General features: G+C 46.4%; 1 protein-coding gene across 4 annotated transcripts in view; it reads right to left on the bottom strand.

Annotated features, from left to right (window-relative positions):
* Positions 1-16,564, bottom strand: part of LOC139226469 (elastin-like) — a 435,956-nt gene that overhangs the window by 193,100 nt on the left and 226,292 nt on the right. For all 4 annotated transcript variants that reach the window (XM_070857261.1, XM_070857262.1, XM_070857263.1 and 1 more), the window contains exons 27-28: positions 10,573-10,656; positions 8,908-8,943 (exon numbers count right to left, since the gene is read on the bottom strand). In XM_070857261.1, the coding sequence (XP_070713362.1) occupies positions 8,908-8,943; positions 10,573-10,656 (120 nt within the window). The remainder of the gene's footprint in view (positions 1-8,907; positions 8,944-10,572; positions 10,657-16,564) is intronic.

Below are 16,564 nucleotides of genomic sequence, written 5' to 3'. Positions count from 1 at the left end.
CACGAAGTTGGACCTCACTTCAGCCTATATGACCCAGGAACTGGCCAATGAATCTAAACTACTGACCACCATCATCACGCACAAGGGACTGTTCGTTTATAACAGATGCTCGTTTGGCATTTGATCAGCGGCCGCGATTTTTCAACGAAACATGGAAAACCTGCTTAAATCTATTCCTGGAACGATCATATTCCAGGACGACATCCTCATCACGGGTCGAGACACCGAGGAACACCTCCACAACCTGGAGGAGGTGCTACGCCAACTGGACCAGGTAGGCCAGCGACTCAAGAAGTCTAAATGTGTGTTCTTAGCTCCTGAGATTGAGTTTCTGGGCAGGAGGGTTGCTGCAGTAGGGATTCGGCCCACCGAATCCAAAACAGAGGCGATTCGACGAGCACCCAGGCTCTGCAACACATCGGAGTTGCGTTCATTCCTGGGACTGTTGAACTATTTCGGGAACTTTCTGCCGAACTTGAGCACGTTGTTGGAGCCGTTACACGTGCTCCTGCGTAAGGGTTGCGATTGGTTTTGGGGGGACTGTCAGGAATGTCTTTTGATCAGGCACGAAACCTACTTTGTTCAAACAAGTTGGTGACCCTGTACGACCCCTGTAAAAAAATTGGTTCTGACATGTGATGCATCGTCCTATGGAGTTGGGTGCGTGTTGCAGTAGGGCAATGCTGAGGGTCAAATATAATCTGTGACTTATGCCTCCAGGTCGCTCTCTCAAGCAGAATGGGGATTTGGGATGGTCGAGAAGGAAGCGCTTGCGTGTCTATGGCGTAAAAAAAATGCATCAGTAACTCTTTGGTAGGAAGTTTGAATTAGAGACGGACCACAAGCCATTAACATACCTGTCGTCAGACAGCAAGACTATCAATGCCAATGCATCAGCTCGCATACAGCGATGGGCTCTCACGCTGGCTGCGTATGACTACTCCATCCGGCACCGGCCCGGCACTGAAAATTGTGCTGATGCGCTCAGCAGGCTTCCACTGGCCACCACTGAGGGGGCAGCGGAGCAAAGCGCCGAGATGGTCATGGCTGTCGATGCCTTTGACAGCGCAGGCTCCCCCATCACAGCCCGCCAGATCAAAATCTGGACAAACAGAGATCCCCTCCTAACCCTGATTAAGAAATGTGTCCTGACTGGGGATTGGGCGCCCGCACACGGAGCATGCCCTGAAGAGGTCAGACCGTTCCACAGACGGATGGATGATCTCTCCATCCAAGCCGACTGCCGACTATGGGGCAGCCGGGTAGTTATGCCCCAGAAGGGCAGGGAGGCATTCATCAGGGAACTCCACAGCGATGAAGGCCATTGCCTGGTCACATGTTTGGTGGCCTGGAATTGATTCTGACCTGGAACACTGTTCGCAGGTGCACGACGTGTGCCCAGCTGGGTAATGCCTCCAGGGAGGTACTGCTCAGCCCGTGGCCCTGGCCCACCAGGCCATGGTCACGCATTCAGGTTGACTACGCAGGCCCGTTCATGGGTAAGATGTTCCTTATTGTGGTAGACGCGTACTCGAAATGGATCGAGTGCATCATTCTGAATTCATGCATGCCATCCATCACTGTAGAAAGCCTACGTGTGATCTTTGCAACCCATGGCTTGCCGGACATCCTGGTTAGTGATAATGACCCATGTTTCACAAGCTACGAATTCCGAGTTTATGTCGGGCAATGGCATCAACCACGTCAGGACTGCACCGTTCAAACCGGCCTCCAATGGCCAGGCAGAATGTGCGGTCCAAATCATTAAACAAGGTATGCTCAGGATTCAAGGACCCTCACTACAATGCCGCCTATCGCGTCTCCTGCTGGCATATAGATCCCAACCGCACTCGCTGACGGGAGTCTCGCCCGCAGAGCTACTAATGAAACGAACACTCAAAACTCGGTTGTCACTCATTCACCCAGTCCTGACTGACAAAGTTGAGGGCAAGTGCAAGTCACAAAATGAGTACCATGACCGTAATTCGAGGAGGAGATGTATAGAAATAAATGATCCTGTATTTGTCCTCAATCACGCCATGGGGCCCAAATGGCTTGAGGGCACTGTAATTGACAAAGAGGGGAATAGGGTCATCGTGATAAAACTCAAACAATGGACAGATATGCCGTAAGCATCTGGACCAAGTAAAAAAAAAAGATTCAGCATCGACACGGAGGAACCTGAAGAAGACCATGAGATGGAGCTCACAACACCGCCAGTGAATGAGCAACAAGAGCAATCAGAAGAATGCACAGTCCCTGCGGTCAGCCCGGACAGGCCGGAATCGCCACAGGTGACAGACACTCACATCAGTGTCCAACAACCAGAGCCCCAACTGCGGCGCTCCACGAGGGAGCGTAGACCACCTGAAAGACTAAACCTATGATCCCAATAAGACTTTGGGGGGGTGGGGAGGTAATGTCATGTATGTAACCATAATGTAACACCACTGTATTACTGTATACACTCAACCTAGATGCACACCTTGACCACAAGGGGTGAACTTGTGGGAGACACTCCTTACCTGATCACACAGGTATAAAAAGGGAGGTCCCACGCAAAGTCATCACCTGTGAATAAAGAGTTAAGGTCACAGAGTGACCTTGTCCCCAGAATGTGCCTTGTGTGGTTTCATACTGTAGAATAAGGACTTTACAAAACAGACAGTCATACTCACAGAATCATAGCTTTCGGCCAACATCTCAGAATCCTCCATTTACATCCCAATGGCAGGACAGACCCACAAGTGGTAGACAGTCGGGAGGGAGTGGGCCTGGGAGTCCTCAACATTGTCTCCGGACCCCATGAAGTCTTCTGGCATCAAACATGAGCAAGGATACCTCCTGCTGATTACTGCCCTCACACAGCTGATCAGTATGCCTCCAGTTGAACTCCACTTGGAAGAAGCACTGAGAGTAGCAAGGGCACAAAATGTACTCTAGGTGGGTCTTCAATTTCCATCACCAAGAGTGGCTCGGTAACACCTCTACAGATCAAGCTGGCTAAGTCCTTAAGGACATAACTGCCAGACTGGGCATGCGGCAGGTTGAGAGAGAACCAACATGAGGGGAAAAACCTACTTGACCTCGTCCTCACTAATCTATGAGTCACAGATGGAGCTGTCCATGGCAGGATTGGTAGGAGTGACCACCGCACAGTATTTGTGGAGATGATGTCCTGTCTTCACACTGAGGACAGCCTCCATCATGTTATGGGGCACTACCACCGTGCTAAATGGAACAGATTCAGAATAGATGTCGCAGCTCAAAACTGGGCATCCATGAGGCACTGTGGGCCATCAGTAGCAGCAGCAGCAGAATTGTATTCCAACACAATCTGTAATCTCATGGCCTGGCATATTCTTCATTCTATTATTACCAGCAAGCCAGGGGACCAACCCTGGTTTAATGAGGAGTGTATAAGAACATGCCAGGAACAGCACCAGGCATACCTAAAAATGAGGTGCCAACCTGGTGAAGCAACAACACAGGAATACATATATACTAGGGATCATGCTATAGACACAGTTAAGCAATCGCACATCCAACGGATCAGATCAAAGCTCTGCAGTTTTGCCACATCCAGTCGTGAATGAAATCCAGTTGTGGACAATTAAACAACTAACAGGATGAGGAGGCTCCATGTACAGCCCCATCCTTCAATGATGGCAGAGCCCGGCACCCGAGTGCAAAAGACAAGGCTGAAGCATTTGCAACCATTTTCAGCTAAATATGCCGAGTGGACGTTCCATTTTGGCCTCCTCCCGATGTCCCCACCATCACAGAAGCCAGTCTTCGGTCAGTTTGATTCACTCCACATGATATCAAGAAGAGCGCACTGGATACAGTCCCTGAAAACATCCCAGACGTACTGCTGAAGACGTGTGCTCCAGAATTAGCCACACCTCTAGCCAAGCTGGTCCAGTACAGCTACAATATGAGCATCTACCCAACGAAGTGGAAAATTGCCTAGTTATGTCCTGTCTACAAAAAGCAGGACAAATTCAATCCGGCCAATTACCGCCCCATAGGTCTACCCTCAATAATCAGCAAAGTGATGGAAAGTGTCATCGACAATACTATCAAGTGGCACTTACTCACCAATAACCTGCTCATTGATGCTCATTTTTGGATCTACCAGGACCACTCAGCTACAAATCTCATTACAGCCTTGGTATAAAAATGGACAAAAGAGCTGAATTCCACAGATGAGGCGAGAGTGACTGCCATTGACATCAAGGCAGCATTTGACCAAGAGAGCCACTAAGGAGTAAATTTGATGTCAATGGGAATCAGGGTGAAAATTCTCTACTTGCTGGAGTCATACGTAGCACAATAGATGATGATTGTGGGTGTGGGAGGTCAATCATCTCAGCCCCAGGACATCACTGCAAGTGTACCTCATAGTAATGCCAACCATATTCAGTTGCTTCATAAGAACATAAGAATTAGGAACAGTAGGCCATCTAGCCCCTTTAGTCTGCTCCGCATTCAACAAGATCATGGCCATGGACTTAGCTGCACTTACCCGCCCTCTCCCCATAACCCTTAATTCCCTTCTTGGTTAAAAATCTATCTATCTGTGACTTGAATACATTCAATGAGCTCGCCTCAACTGCTTCCTTGGGCAGAGAATTCCACAGATTCACAACCCTCTGGGAGAAGAAATTCCTTCTCAACTCGGTTTTAAATTGGCTCCCCCGTATTTTGAGGCTGTGTCCTCTAGTTCTAGTCTCCCCGACCAGTGGAAACAACCTCTCTGCCTCTATCTTGTCTATCCCTTTCATTATTTTAAATGTTTCTATAAGATCATCCCTCACCCTTCTGAACTCCAACGAGTAAAGACCCTTCTACTCAATCTATCATCATAAGGTAACCCTCTCATCTCCGGAATCAGCCTAGTGAATCGTCTCTGTACCCCCTTCAAAGCTAGTATGTCCTTCCTTAAGTAAGGTGACCAAAACTGCACGCAGTACTCCAGGTGTGGCCTCACCAATACCCTGTACAGTTGCAGCAGGACCTCCCTGCTTTTCTACTCCATCCCTCTTGCAATGAAGGCCAACATTCCATTCGCCTTTCTGATTCCCTGCTGCACCTGCAAACTAACTTTTTGGGATTCATGCACAAGGGCCCCCAGGTCCCTCTGCACCGCAGCATGTTGTAATTTCTCCCCATTCAAATAATATTCCCTTTTACTGTTTTTTTTCCCCCCCAAGGTGGATGACCTCACATTTTACGACATTGTATTCCACCTGCCAAACCTTAGCCCATTCACTTAACCTACTTAAATCTCTTTGCAGCCTCTCTGTGTCCTCAACACAACCCGCTTTCCCACTAATCTTTGTGTCATCTGCAAATTTTGTTGCACTACACTCTGTCTCCTCTTCCAAGTCATCTATGTATATTGTAAACAGTTGTGGTCCCAGCACGGATCCCTGTGGCACACCACTAACCACCGATTTCCAACCCGACTCTCTGCTTTCTGTTAGCCAGCCAATTCTCTATCCATGCTAATACATTTCCTCTGACTCCGCGTATCTTTATCTTCTGCAGTAACCTTTTGTGTGACACCTTATCGAATGCCTTTTGGAAATCTAAATACACCACATCCATCGGTACACCTCTATCCACCATGCTCGTTATATCCTCAAAGAATTCCAGTAAATTAGTTAAACATGATTTCCCCTTCATGAATCCATGTTGCATCTTTTTGATTGCACTATTCCTATCTAGATGTCCCACTATTTCTTCCTTAATCAATGACCTTCCATCCATCATACAATCAGATGTGGGGTTTTGCTGATGATTGCACAGTGTTCAGTTCCATTTGCAACTTCACAAATAATGAAGCAGTCTATGCCCACATGCAGCAAGACGTGGACAACATTAAGGCTTTGGCTGATAAGCGGCAAATAATGTTCGCGCCACACAAGTGTTAGGCAATAACTATCAAGAGAGAGAGAACCACCTCCTCTTGATAGTCAATGGCATTACCATCATCGACTCCTGCATCATCAACAACCTGGGAGTCACCAATCACCAGAAACTTAACTCGGCCAGCCACATAAATACTGTGGCTACATCAGCAGCTCAGACGCTGGGCATTCTGCGGTGAGTGATTCACCTCCTGATTCGCCAAAGCCTTTCTATCATATACAACGCACAAGTCAAAAGTGTGATGGAATACTCTCCACTTGCCTGGATGAGTACAGCTCCAACAACACTCAAGAAGCTCGACACCATCCAGGAGAAATTAATCCGCTTGATTGGCAGCCCATTGACCGCCTTAAACATTCTCTCCCTCCACTATTGGCGCAGCAGATCTACAAGATGCACTACACAGCAACACATTAAGGCTTTTTCAAACCTCCCAAACAGTGACCTCTACCGTATAGAAGGACAATTGCAGCAGGTGCATGGGAACACCACCACCTCCAGGTTTGACAAATTTGCTGGAGTTCTTTGAGGATATAATGAGCAGGGTGGATAAGGGGGAACCAGTGGATGTGGTGTATTTGGATTTCCAGAAGACATTCGATAAGGTGTCACATAAAAGGTTACTGCACCAGATAAAAGTTCATGGGATTGGGGTAATATATTAGCCTGGATGGAAGATTGGCTAACTGACAGAAAACAGAGAGTCGGAATAAATAGGTCATTTTCCGGTTGGCAAACAGTAACTAGTGGGATGCCGCAGGGATTGGTGCTGGGGCCCAACTATTTACAATCTATATTAATGACTTCGATGAAGGAACCGAGTGTAATGTATTCAAGTTACAAAGATGGGTGGGAAAGCAAATTGTGAGGAGGACACAAGAAATCTGCAAAGAGATATAGACAGGTTAAGTGAGTGGGCAAAAATTTGGCAGGTGGAAAATGTGAGGTTATCCACTTTGGCAGAAAAAAATATAAAAGCAAATGATAATTTAAATGGAGAAAAATTGCAAAGTGCTGCAGCACAGAGGGACCTGAAGGTCCTTGTGCATGAAACACAAAAAGTTAGAATGCAGGTATAGCAAGTAATCAGGAAGGCCTTTATTGAAAGGGGGATGGAGTATAAAAGCAGAGAAGTCCTGCTACAACTGTATAGGGTATTGGTGAGGCCACACCAAGAATACTGCATACCGTTTTGGTCTCCATATTTAAGGAAGGATATGCTTGCATTGGAGGCTATTCAGAGAAGGTTCACTGGGTTGATTCCGGAGATGAGGGGGTTGACTTATGAAGATAGGTTGAGCCTATAATCACTGGAGTTCAGAAGAATGAGAGGTGATCTTATCGAAACATATAAAGATAATGAGGAGGCTCGACAAGGTGGATGCAGAGAGGATATTTCCACTCATAGGGGAAACTAAAACTAGGGGATAGTCTCAGAATAAGGGGCTGCCCATTTAAAACTGAGATGAGAAGGAATTTCTTCTCTGAGGGTTGTAAATCTGTGGAATTCTCTGATCCATAGAGCTGTGGAGGCTGGGTCACTGAATATATTTAAGGCGGAGATAGGCATATTTTTGAGTGCTAAGGGAATAAAGAGTTTTGGGTAGCGGGCAGGGAAGTGGAGTCGAGTCCATGATCAGTTCAGCCATGATCTTATTAAATTGCGGAGCAGGCTGAAGGGGCCAAATGGCCTATTCCTGCTCCTATTTCTTATGTTCTTATGTTCCTCCCCAAGTCACACACCATCCTAATTTGGAAATATATCACTGTTTCTTCATCGTCGCTGGGTCGAAAACCTGAAACTCCCTTCATATCAGCAGTATGGGCCCAACATTGCCCAACCCCTTTTTTCAGCGCACTGACCTGAAGCGCGCTGGAAAGGGTGCCAGAAAAAAGGACCCTTATTTTGGCCGCTCTTCGGAGTCTCCGGAGTCCTGGCTTGGCGTGGAGGCTGAAGAGGGGGGCGTAGCAACAGGCCAGCGCACAAAGCACTGCCGGCACCTGCGCGCATGCTCAGTGAGAGCTGCGTGCATGCTCCTGCCCTCCCAACGCGTCCTGTGGTACTGTGAGCAGGACCCGATGCTCGCAGCCCCTATCCCAGGCCAAAGGGTCGTCCGATCTCACCGCACCCTATCCCTGGCCGGCCCACTGAGTTCCCGGGCAGGTAAGGACTTTGCTTTTATTTTTTATTTAGTGGCTGTGCTGGTGCGTCTGTGCTTTAAACTTTTGATTGGGGGGGGGGGGGGGGGAGGAGGAGAGTTTTTGTTGGGGGGGGGGTGGTGCGGGGGAAGAGAAGAGACTACCACACCCAGGAGCTGTGATTCCTCCGGTGCATGTCTTCCCAGGCAGACTTTAAAGAGAAGGTAGAATTTACTTCTATTTTTTTAATTGTATTTTAATGGTTTCAGCTTTTCCTTAATATTTGCTGCTTGGTTGTTGAGATCCTCTCCAGTTCCCCTCCCTCCCCTATCCCTGCCCTAATGTCTGCCGAATGTGCGCTGCTTTTTCTTAACTGCCCGCAAGTTTTTTCAGAGCTGGCCACATACGCTGACCTAAGTGGATTTGGAGTACGTTTTTGCTGGCCAAAGTGGAATAAATGGCCAAAACTGTTGTAAGTATCTGGGAACGCCCCCTTTTGAAAAAAAAAAACTGACCTAAAAAAAAAAATCGTACCTAATTGACTTACTCTGGAGCAAATTTATGGGGGAAAATGACATTTTCTAACTTACGCCAGAAAAAACTTACTCCAAAAAAATTGATGCAAGTCATGGCCAATGTTGGCCCCTATGGGAGTACCATTAGCGTACGGACCGCAGCGGTTCAAGAAGGTGACTCACCACTGCCTTCTCAAGGGCAATTAGAGAGGTGCAATAAATGCTGGCCTAAACTGCGATGTCTGCCTCCCATGAATTTTTTTAAATGCAATAATAATTTGATGCTTTTACAAATTACAAAAGTGGAAAGACTTACCTCCATATTTAGCAGCTTTAGCTGCCGCATATCCACCTGAAATGTAGAGGATTGGCAAGTTAAGACATAGCACGGACCAGCTACATACAGAATAGAACAATAACAAACATGTTCAACAGCACCAACAGCACATTTCAGATAAGCCCCACTGCTGAAATATTCAATATTAATGCAAATTGTTCAAATCCAGCTAAGTATAGTAATCTTTTAAGATCAGAAGATAACATGGAATAACAAAAGGCTATATTCCCATTAAATCCAATCTCTTACATTGAGAATATGCAATTCCTGGATTTAGAGGAAAACCTGCCTATTCTTTTGTATATTAGATGGCATTACAACAGATTGTATTTAAAAATAATTGATGTAGCAAGGGCAAATGTCTCACAAAATAGATCATGGTGGTTACTGGAAGCACAATGAAGCTCGCTGAACAAAGGTTGCTTGAATATCCATTGGGCTGGGCTACCAACAGAATTCACCAACAATCTTAGTTCGGCAAATGATGATTATTTTGCATTCGAACATCTGCATACTGAAGTGTTTGATGCTTCATCACTCATATTCTGTGGGAACGCTTGGAATTGATAGAGAATCTGGACAGGCACCTGCAATAACTCTTGTGTTTCTAGGAATGCCAATGGTGCTGATCCCATCAACATCTCGTTGAGCAGTGACTGCCACATAACTTTTCACACTTAGTAACCCAATAGAGCTGGCCAACTATGGTTAAAGAAAAAAACATGTTTCTTCCCAATTCCTTTAAGGTAACCCAGGAAATCTCCCAAGTTTTGGTCTAATAGGATAACCATATTCTCTGGATGATCCAACGCACTTCACAACCAATTAACTACTCATAAACTGATGTTACTGTGTGATGTAATCAAAAGGGGAAATTTTCACAGAGCAAGGTCCCACAAACAATCAGATGGATACCTAATTAATTTATTGATTTGGTCATGCTGACAGCTCTCTGCTCTTTATTAAATAGTGCTGTGGGATCTTTTGTATCCAGCAGATCAGCACAGTTTAAATTCTTGTCAGAAAGATGGCATTTTCAAAAACACGTCGATGCACTGAAATTTCAGCACAGATGAGTCATGCGCTGGGGCATACCAAAACCACAAAAGGATCTTGCGAGATGCACAGAAACATGAATTAAATAACTTATTCATTCGTGTAAATAGTTCTGATGTTCACACCTGACACCAATGGAACAGTGTGATCCAATGTGGCGGGCGGAGAGCTTGCGGCTGGAAAACATACTTGCGCTTCCTGCCCACCATGTTGAAGATTTAGGAGGCAGTATATTGCCTGGAAAATGGGATTGGAATGAGCACATTTCTCGGCCAGTGACTGTGCTTACTCAAAACTGGGGCTCCACATTACAGGAGGCACTCCGTTCTAAACCAGGCAGGTATGGAATCCAGAGTCTCCTTTAGGGAATGTCACTTTGTTCTTGTGGCAGGCCAAATCGGGCCATGATCACGGATTCTGGCTGTATTTGCACTATAACTGCAGCATTGATACAAAGTGAAATATTACAATTATACCATAAAAGACCAGTAACAGACTTGAATGTAAAATTGACAATAATAAAGCTTACACCTTGCATTCAACTCATCTCGATTCATCTAAAATGTTGTTAATGAGAGATCAAATTACCTGAAAGGCCTCCTAGAGCGCCTCCTGGTACAGTCCCTGGAAAGCCACCAGCTACAGCCCCTGGAACGCCTCCTGGTACACCTCCTGGAATGCCACCACAGAAGAGTTACAATCATCAATATATAAAATTGACTTAACAGACTATTGATACGAAACACGTGTGGTAAATTGCATATTTCTCCATTTGGGGGCGGTAACCATTCCGAGGCGGGACTTTCTACGCCTGGCGCTTATGTCCCGCCCCACGACCTAAATTCGGATTACCGTCCCCGAGAGGTAATGGAGCGCAATGTTAAACGCTCCACTTCCTCTTGGGGGCGGGCCTGGGGTGCTAACAAGCATTATGCGGCTTCTCTGGGGGGGGAGAGAGGGAGGAAGGAGGAGGTTGGCAGAGGGGGGTGGGGGAAGAGGTGGGTTGGGGGGTGGGGTGGGGTGGGGGTAGAGTGGGGGGGTGGGGTGGGGTGGAGGTAGAGGGGGTGGGGTGGGGGGCTGGAGAGGAGGGGGGGAGGAGGAGGAGGTGGGTGGGAGGAGGAGGGGAGGAGAGGGAGAGAAGGGAGGGAAGGAGAGAGGAGGGAGGAAAGGAGGGAGGAGGGAGGGAGGGAAGGAGAGAGGAGGGAGGGAGGGAAGGAGAGAGGAGGGAGGGAGGGAAGGAGAGAGGAGGGAGGGAGGGAGAGAGGGAAGGAGAGAGGAGGGAGGGAGGGAGAGAGGGAAGGAGAGAGGAGGGAGGGAGGGAAGGAGGAGGGAGGGAGGGAGGGAAGGAGGAGGGAGGGAGGGAGGGAAGGAGGCTGAACGGCCGGGCTGGATTTACAGGTAGGTGGCGTCGGGTCTCGGGGGAGGCGTCGCAGAGGTCTGGGGGGGGGGGGGGGGGCAGAAAGAGTCGCGGAGGTCCGGGGGGGGTGGGGTGGGGGGTGGGGGAGAGTCGCGGAGGTCCGGCGGGGGGGGGGAAAAGAGAGTCGCGGAGGTCCGGCGGGGGGGGAAAAGAGAGTCGCGGAGGTCTGGGTGGTGGGGGGTGCGGAAGTCGGGTCGCCGGGGGGGGGGGGGGGGGTGGGGGAGAACGGGGGTCGGGTCCTGTCGGGTGGGAGGAGCCTTATCCACGCAGCCCCAGTGAGGCCATTTGGCCAGGGCTAGGGGCTGCGTGTTTTGGGCCCCTCCCACAGTTTTGGGCACCTGGAGCTACTGTAGCGCGCATGTGCAGAGGTCCCGGCACTGTTTTCAGCGCAGGGACCTGGCTCCGCCCCCCACAGCTCGTGCTGCGCCGCACCCAGCTCCAGAGGGCCTGCAGGGAGCCGGAGAATAGGTACGTTTTTTTTAGGTGCACTTTCTGGCGCGAAAAACGGGAGTCCAGGTCCGGGCTGCGCCGTTTTAGGCGCGGCCCGAAACTTGTGCCCATAGGAACAGGAGAACGCCACTATGCCCCTCAAGTCTGTTCTAACATTCAATTTGGTCATGGCTGATCTGTACCTCAAATCCATTTACCAGATTTGATACTGATTATTTGATGCTCTAACAAAAATCTATCAATCTCAGTATTTATTTTCAATTGACCCAGCATACACAGGCATTTGGAGGGCAAAGATTTCCACTATCCTTTGTGGAAAAAATGCTTCCCGATTTCATTCCTAATTGGCTGAGCATTAATTGTTATTAAACCCCCTTAAAACCTACAAATAGGATCTCATTGATTCTAACTGATGCCTAACTATACTACAGGTTGGAATGGGATAAGTAAAAGGCGATTTAACACAAATCCCTAATCATAAGAAATAGGTGCAGGAGTAGGCCATTTGGCTGATCTGATTTTGGCCTTAACTTCATTTCCCTGCCGGCTCCCCATAACCTTTGACTCCCTTATCTTTCAAAAATCTCTATCTCCACCTGAAATATATTCAATAACCAGTCTCCCAGCCTCCATAGCCCTCTGGGGTAGAGAAGTCCAAAGATTCATGACCCTCTGAAAGAATAAAGTCCTCCTCATTTTCATTTTAAATGGGCGACCCGTTATGCCCCCTAGTTCTAGATTTCCCCACGAGGGGAAACATCCCTCCTTAAATAAGGAGACCAAAACTGTTCGCAGTACTCCAGGTGTGGTCTCACCAATGCTCTGTACAGTTGTAGCAGGACTTCCCTACTCTTGTACTCCAACCCCCTCGCAATAAAGGCCAACATTCCATTTGCCTTCCTAATTACTTGCTGTACCTGCATATTAACTTTTTGTGTTTCATGTACAAGGACCCCCAGATCCCTCTGTACCGCAGCATTTTGTAATCTCTCCCCATTTAAATAATAATTTTTCCTACCAAAGTGGATAACCTCACATTTTCCCACATTATACTCCATCTGCCAAATCTTTGCCCACTCACTTAGCCTATCTATATCACTTTGCTGATTCTTTGCATCCTCCTCACAACTCACTTTCCTGCCTAGCTTTGTATCATCAGCAAACTTGCCTACATTACACTCGGTCCTTTCATCCAAGTCATCAATATAGATTGTAAATAGTTGAGGCCCCAGCACTAATCCCTGTGGCACCCCACTGACAATTTGTCAATCTGAAAATGACCCATTTATCCCAACTCTCTGTTTTCTGTTAGTTAGCCAATCCTCTATCCATGCTAATATATTACCCCAACTCCGTGAGTTCTTATCTTGTGCAGTAACCTTTTATGTGGCACCTTATCGAATGCTTTCTGGAAATCCAAATACACCACTGGTTCCCCCTTATCCACCCTGCTCCTTACATCCTCAAGGAACTCCAGCAAATTTGTCAAACATGATTTCCCTTTCATAAAACCATGCTGACTCTGCTTGACTGCATTATGATTTTCTAAATGTCCTGCTACTACTTCCTTAATAATGGACTCCAGCAATTTCCCAATGACAGATGTTAGGCTAACTTGTCTATAGTATCTTGCTTTCTGTCTCCCTCCTTTCTTAAATAGGGGCGTTACATTTGTGGTTTTCCAATCCACTGGGACCTCTCCAGAATCCAGGGAACTTTGGTAGATTCCAACCAATGCATCCACTATCTCCGTAGCCATTTCTTTTAAGAGCCCAGGATGCAGGCCATCAGGTTCAGGGGACTTGTTCACCATTAGTCCCATTAGTTTGCCGAGTACTTTTTCTCTTGTGATAGTGATTGTTTTAAGTTTCCCCCTTCCCAATAGCCCCTTGATTAGCAATTATTGGGATGCTTTTAGTATCTTCTACCATGAAGACTGATACAAAATATTTTTTCAAAGTTTCTGCTATTTCTACTTTTCCCATTATTAATTCTCCAGTCTCATCCTCTGAGGGACCAATGTTTACTTTAGCTACTCTCTTCCTTTTTATATACATGTAATAGTACTTAGTCTGTTTTTATATTTCTTGCCAATAATACTTAGTCTGTTTTTATATTTCTTGCTAATTTACTCGCGTAAACTATCTTCTCTCTCTATTTTTTTTAGTCGTCCTTTGCTGGTTTCTAAAAATTTCCCAAACCTCTGGCCTTCCACTATTCTTCACAACACTGTATGCCTTTGTTTTCAATTTGATACTATCCTTTACTTCCATAGTTAGCTACGGATGGTTCATCCTTCTCTTGGAGTCTTTCTTTCTCACTGGAATATATCTCTGCTGAGAGTTATGAAATATCTCCTTAAATGTTTGCCACTGCTTATCTATTGTCTTACCCTATAATCTATTTTCCGAGTCTATTTTAGCCAACTTTGCCTTCATACCTTTGTAATTGCCTTTATTTAAGTTCAGGACACGAGTTTGAGACCTAGCTTTCTCACCCTCAAACTGATTTTGAAATTTTACCATGCTATGATCACTCTTCCCAAGAGGATCCTTTACTATGGGATCCTTAATCAATTCAGTCACATTACACATTACCAGATTGAAAATAGACTGCTCCCTGGTTGGTTCCACAAGGTATTGTTCTAAGAAACCATCCTGAATACACTATGAATTCTTCCTCAAGGCTACCTTTGCCAATTTGATTTGTCCAATCAATATGAAGATTAAAATCGCCCATGATTATTGACGTACCTTTCTTACAAGCCTCCATTATTTCTTGATTTATACTCTATGATACAGTGTAGCTACTGTTAGGGGGCCTATAGACTACTCCCACCAGTGACTTATTTCCCTTATTATTTCTGATCTCCACCCAAAATGAGTCTATATCTTGATCTTCTGAGCCAATATCATTTCTCAGTACTGCACTGCTCTGATCCTTTATTAACAGAGGTACCCCCACCTCCTTTTCCTTTCTACATATCCTTCCGAAATGTCAAATACCCCTGAATATTCAGTTCCCAGCCTTGGGCACCTTGCAACCATGTCTCTGTAATGTATATCAGATCATACCCATTTATTTCTATTTGTGCCGTCAACTCATCTATCTTGTTACGAATGTTGCGTGCATTCAGATAAAGAGCTTTTAATTTTGTCTTTTTACCATTTTTCCCTACTCTGACCCCAATTTGCCAGTACACTGGTCCCAGCATGGTTCAAGTGAGGCCCATCCCAATGGAACAGCTCCCTCTTACCCCAGTACTGGTGCCAGTGCCCCATGAATCGAAACCTATTTCTCCCACACCAATCTTTGAGCCCCGCGATCATCTCTGATCTTAATTACCCTATGCAAATTTGATTGTGGCTCAGGTAGTAATCCAGAGATTATCATCTTTTTGGTTCTGCTTTTTAAATGCTGCCCCTAGCTGCTCATACTCCCTCAACAGAATGTCTTTCTTTGTCCTACCCATGTCGTTGGTACCTATGTGGATCACGACAACTGGATCTTTCCCCTCCCAGTCCAAATTCCTCTCCAGCCCAGAGGAGATATCCTTAACCCTGGCACCGGGCAGGCAACACAGCCTTTGGGATTCATACTCTCGGCTGCAGAGAACAGTATCTATTCCCTTAACTATACTGTCCCAAACCACCACCACATTTCTTTATACTCCCCCAACTTCTTGGAACTGTCTTTGATAAATTACCTAAACACACTAGTGATGATGTTAACTTATATGGTACTAGAATCTGAGGTAATTATGCTACAAAGCCATAACATGATACAAGTGGTACCCGAGGAACCTGTTGTGTATGACTCGAAATATGATGTAATGTTTAAATCTAGTAACTTTTAAGTAACAGTGTCATAAGAACATAGGAAATAGGAACAGGAGGAGGCCATACGGCCTTTCGAGCCTGCTCCGCCATTCAATAAGATCATGGCTGATCTGATCATGGACTCAGCTCCACCTTCCTTGCTCGCTCCCCACAACTCCTTATCCCCTTATCATTTAATGTCCCAGCTTCCACAGCTCTCTGAGGCAGCAAATTCCACAGATTTACAACCCTCAGAGAAGAAATTTCTCCTCATCTCAGTTTTAAATGGGCGGCCCCTTATTCTAAGATCATGCCCTCTAGTTCTAGTCTCCCCCATCAGTGGAAACATCCTCTCTGCATCCACCTCGTCAAGCCCCCTCATTATCATATACGTTTCGATAAGATCACCTCTCATTCTTCTGAATTCCAATGAGTAGAGGCCCAACCTACTCAACCTTTCCTCATAAGTGGCATACAAATTGGCCAGAAATAGCAGCGAACCCGGAGACTGGGAGAAATTTAGAACTCAGCAGAGGAGGACAAAGGGTTTGATTAGGGCAGGGAAAATGGAGTACGAGAAGAAGCTTGCAGGGAACATTAAGACGGATTGCAAAAGTTTCTATAGATATGTAAAGAGAAAAAGGTTAGTAAAGACAAACGTAGGTCTCCTGCAGTCAGAATCAGGGGAAGTCATAACGGGGAACAAAGAAATGGCGGACCAATTGAACAAGTACTTTGGTTCGGTATTCACTGAGGAGGACACAAACAACCTTCCGGATATAAAAGGGTCGGAGGGTCTAGTAAGGAGGAGGAACTGAGGGAAATCCTTATTAGTCGGGAAATTGTATTGGGGAAATTGATGGGATTGAAGGCCGATAAATCCCCAGGGCCTGAT

The sequence above is a fragment of the Pristiophorus japonicus genome, chromosome 16 (genome assembly GCF_044704955.1).
Source record: "Pristiophorus japonicus isolate sPriJap1 chromosome 16, sPriJap1.hap1, whole genome shotgun sequence".
Classification (NCBI taxonomy): domain Eukaryota; kingdom Metazoa; phylum Chordata; class Chondrichthyes; family Pristiophoridae; genus Pristiophorus; species Pristiophorus japonicus.
This window is presented reverse-complemented; position numbering and strand designations above follow the sequence as displayed.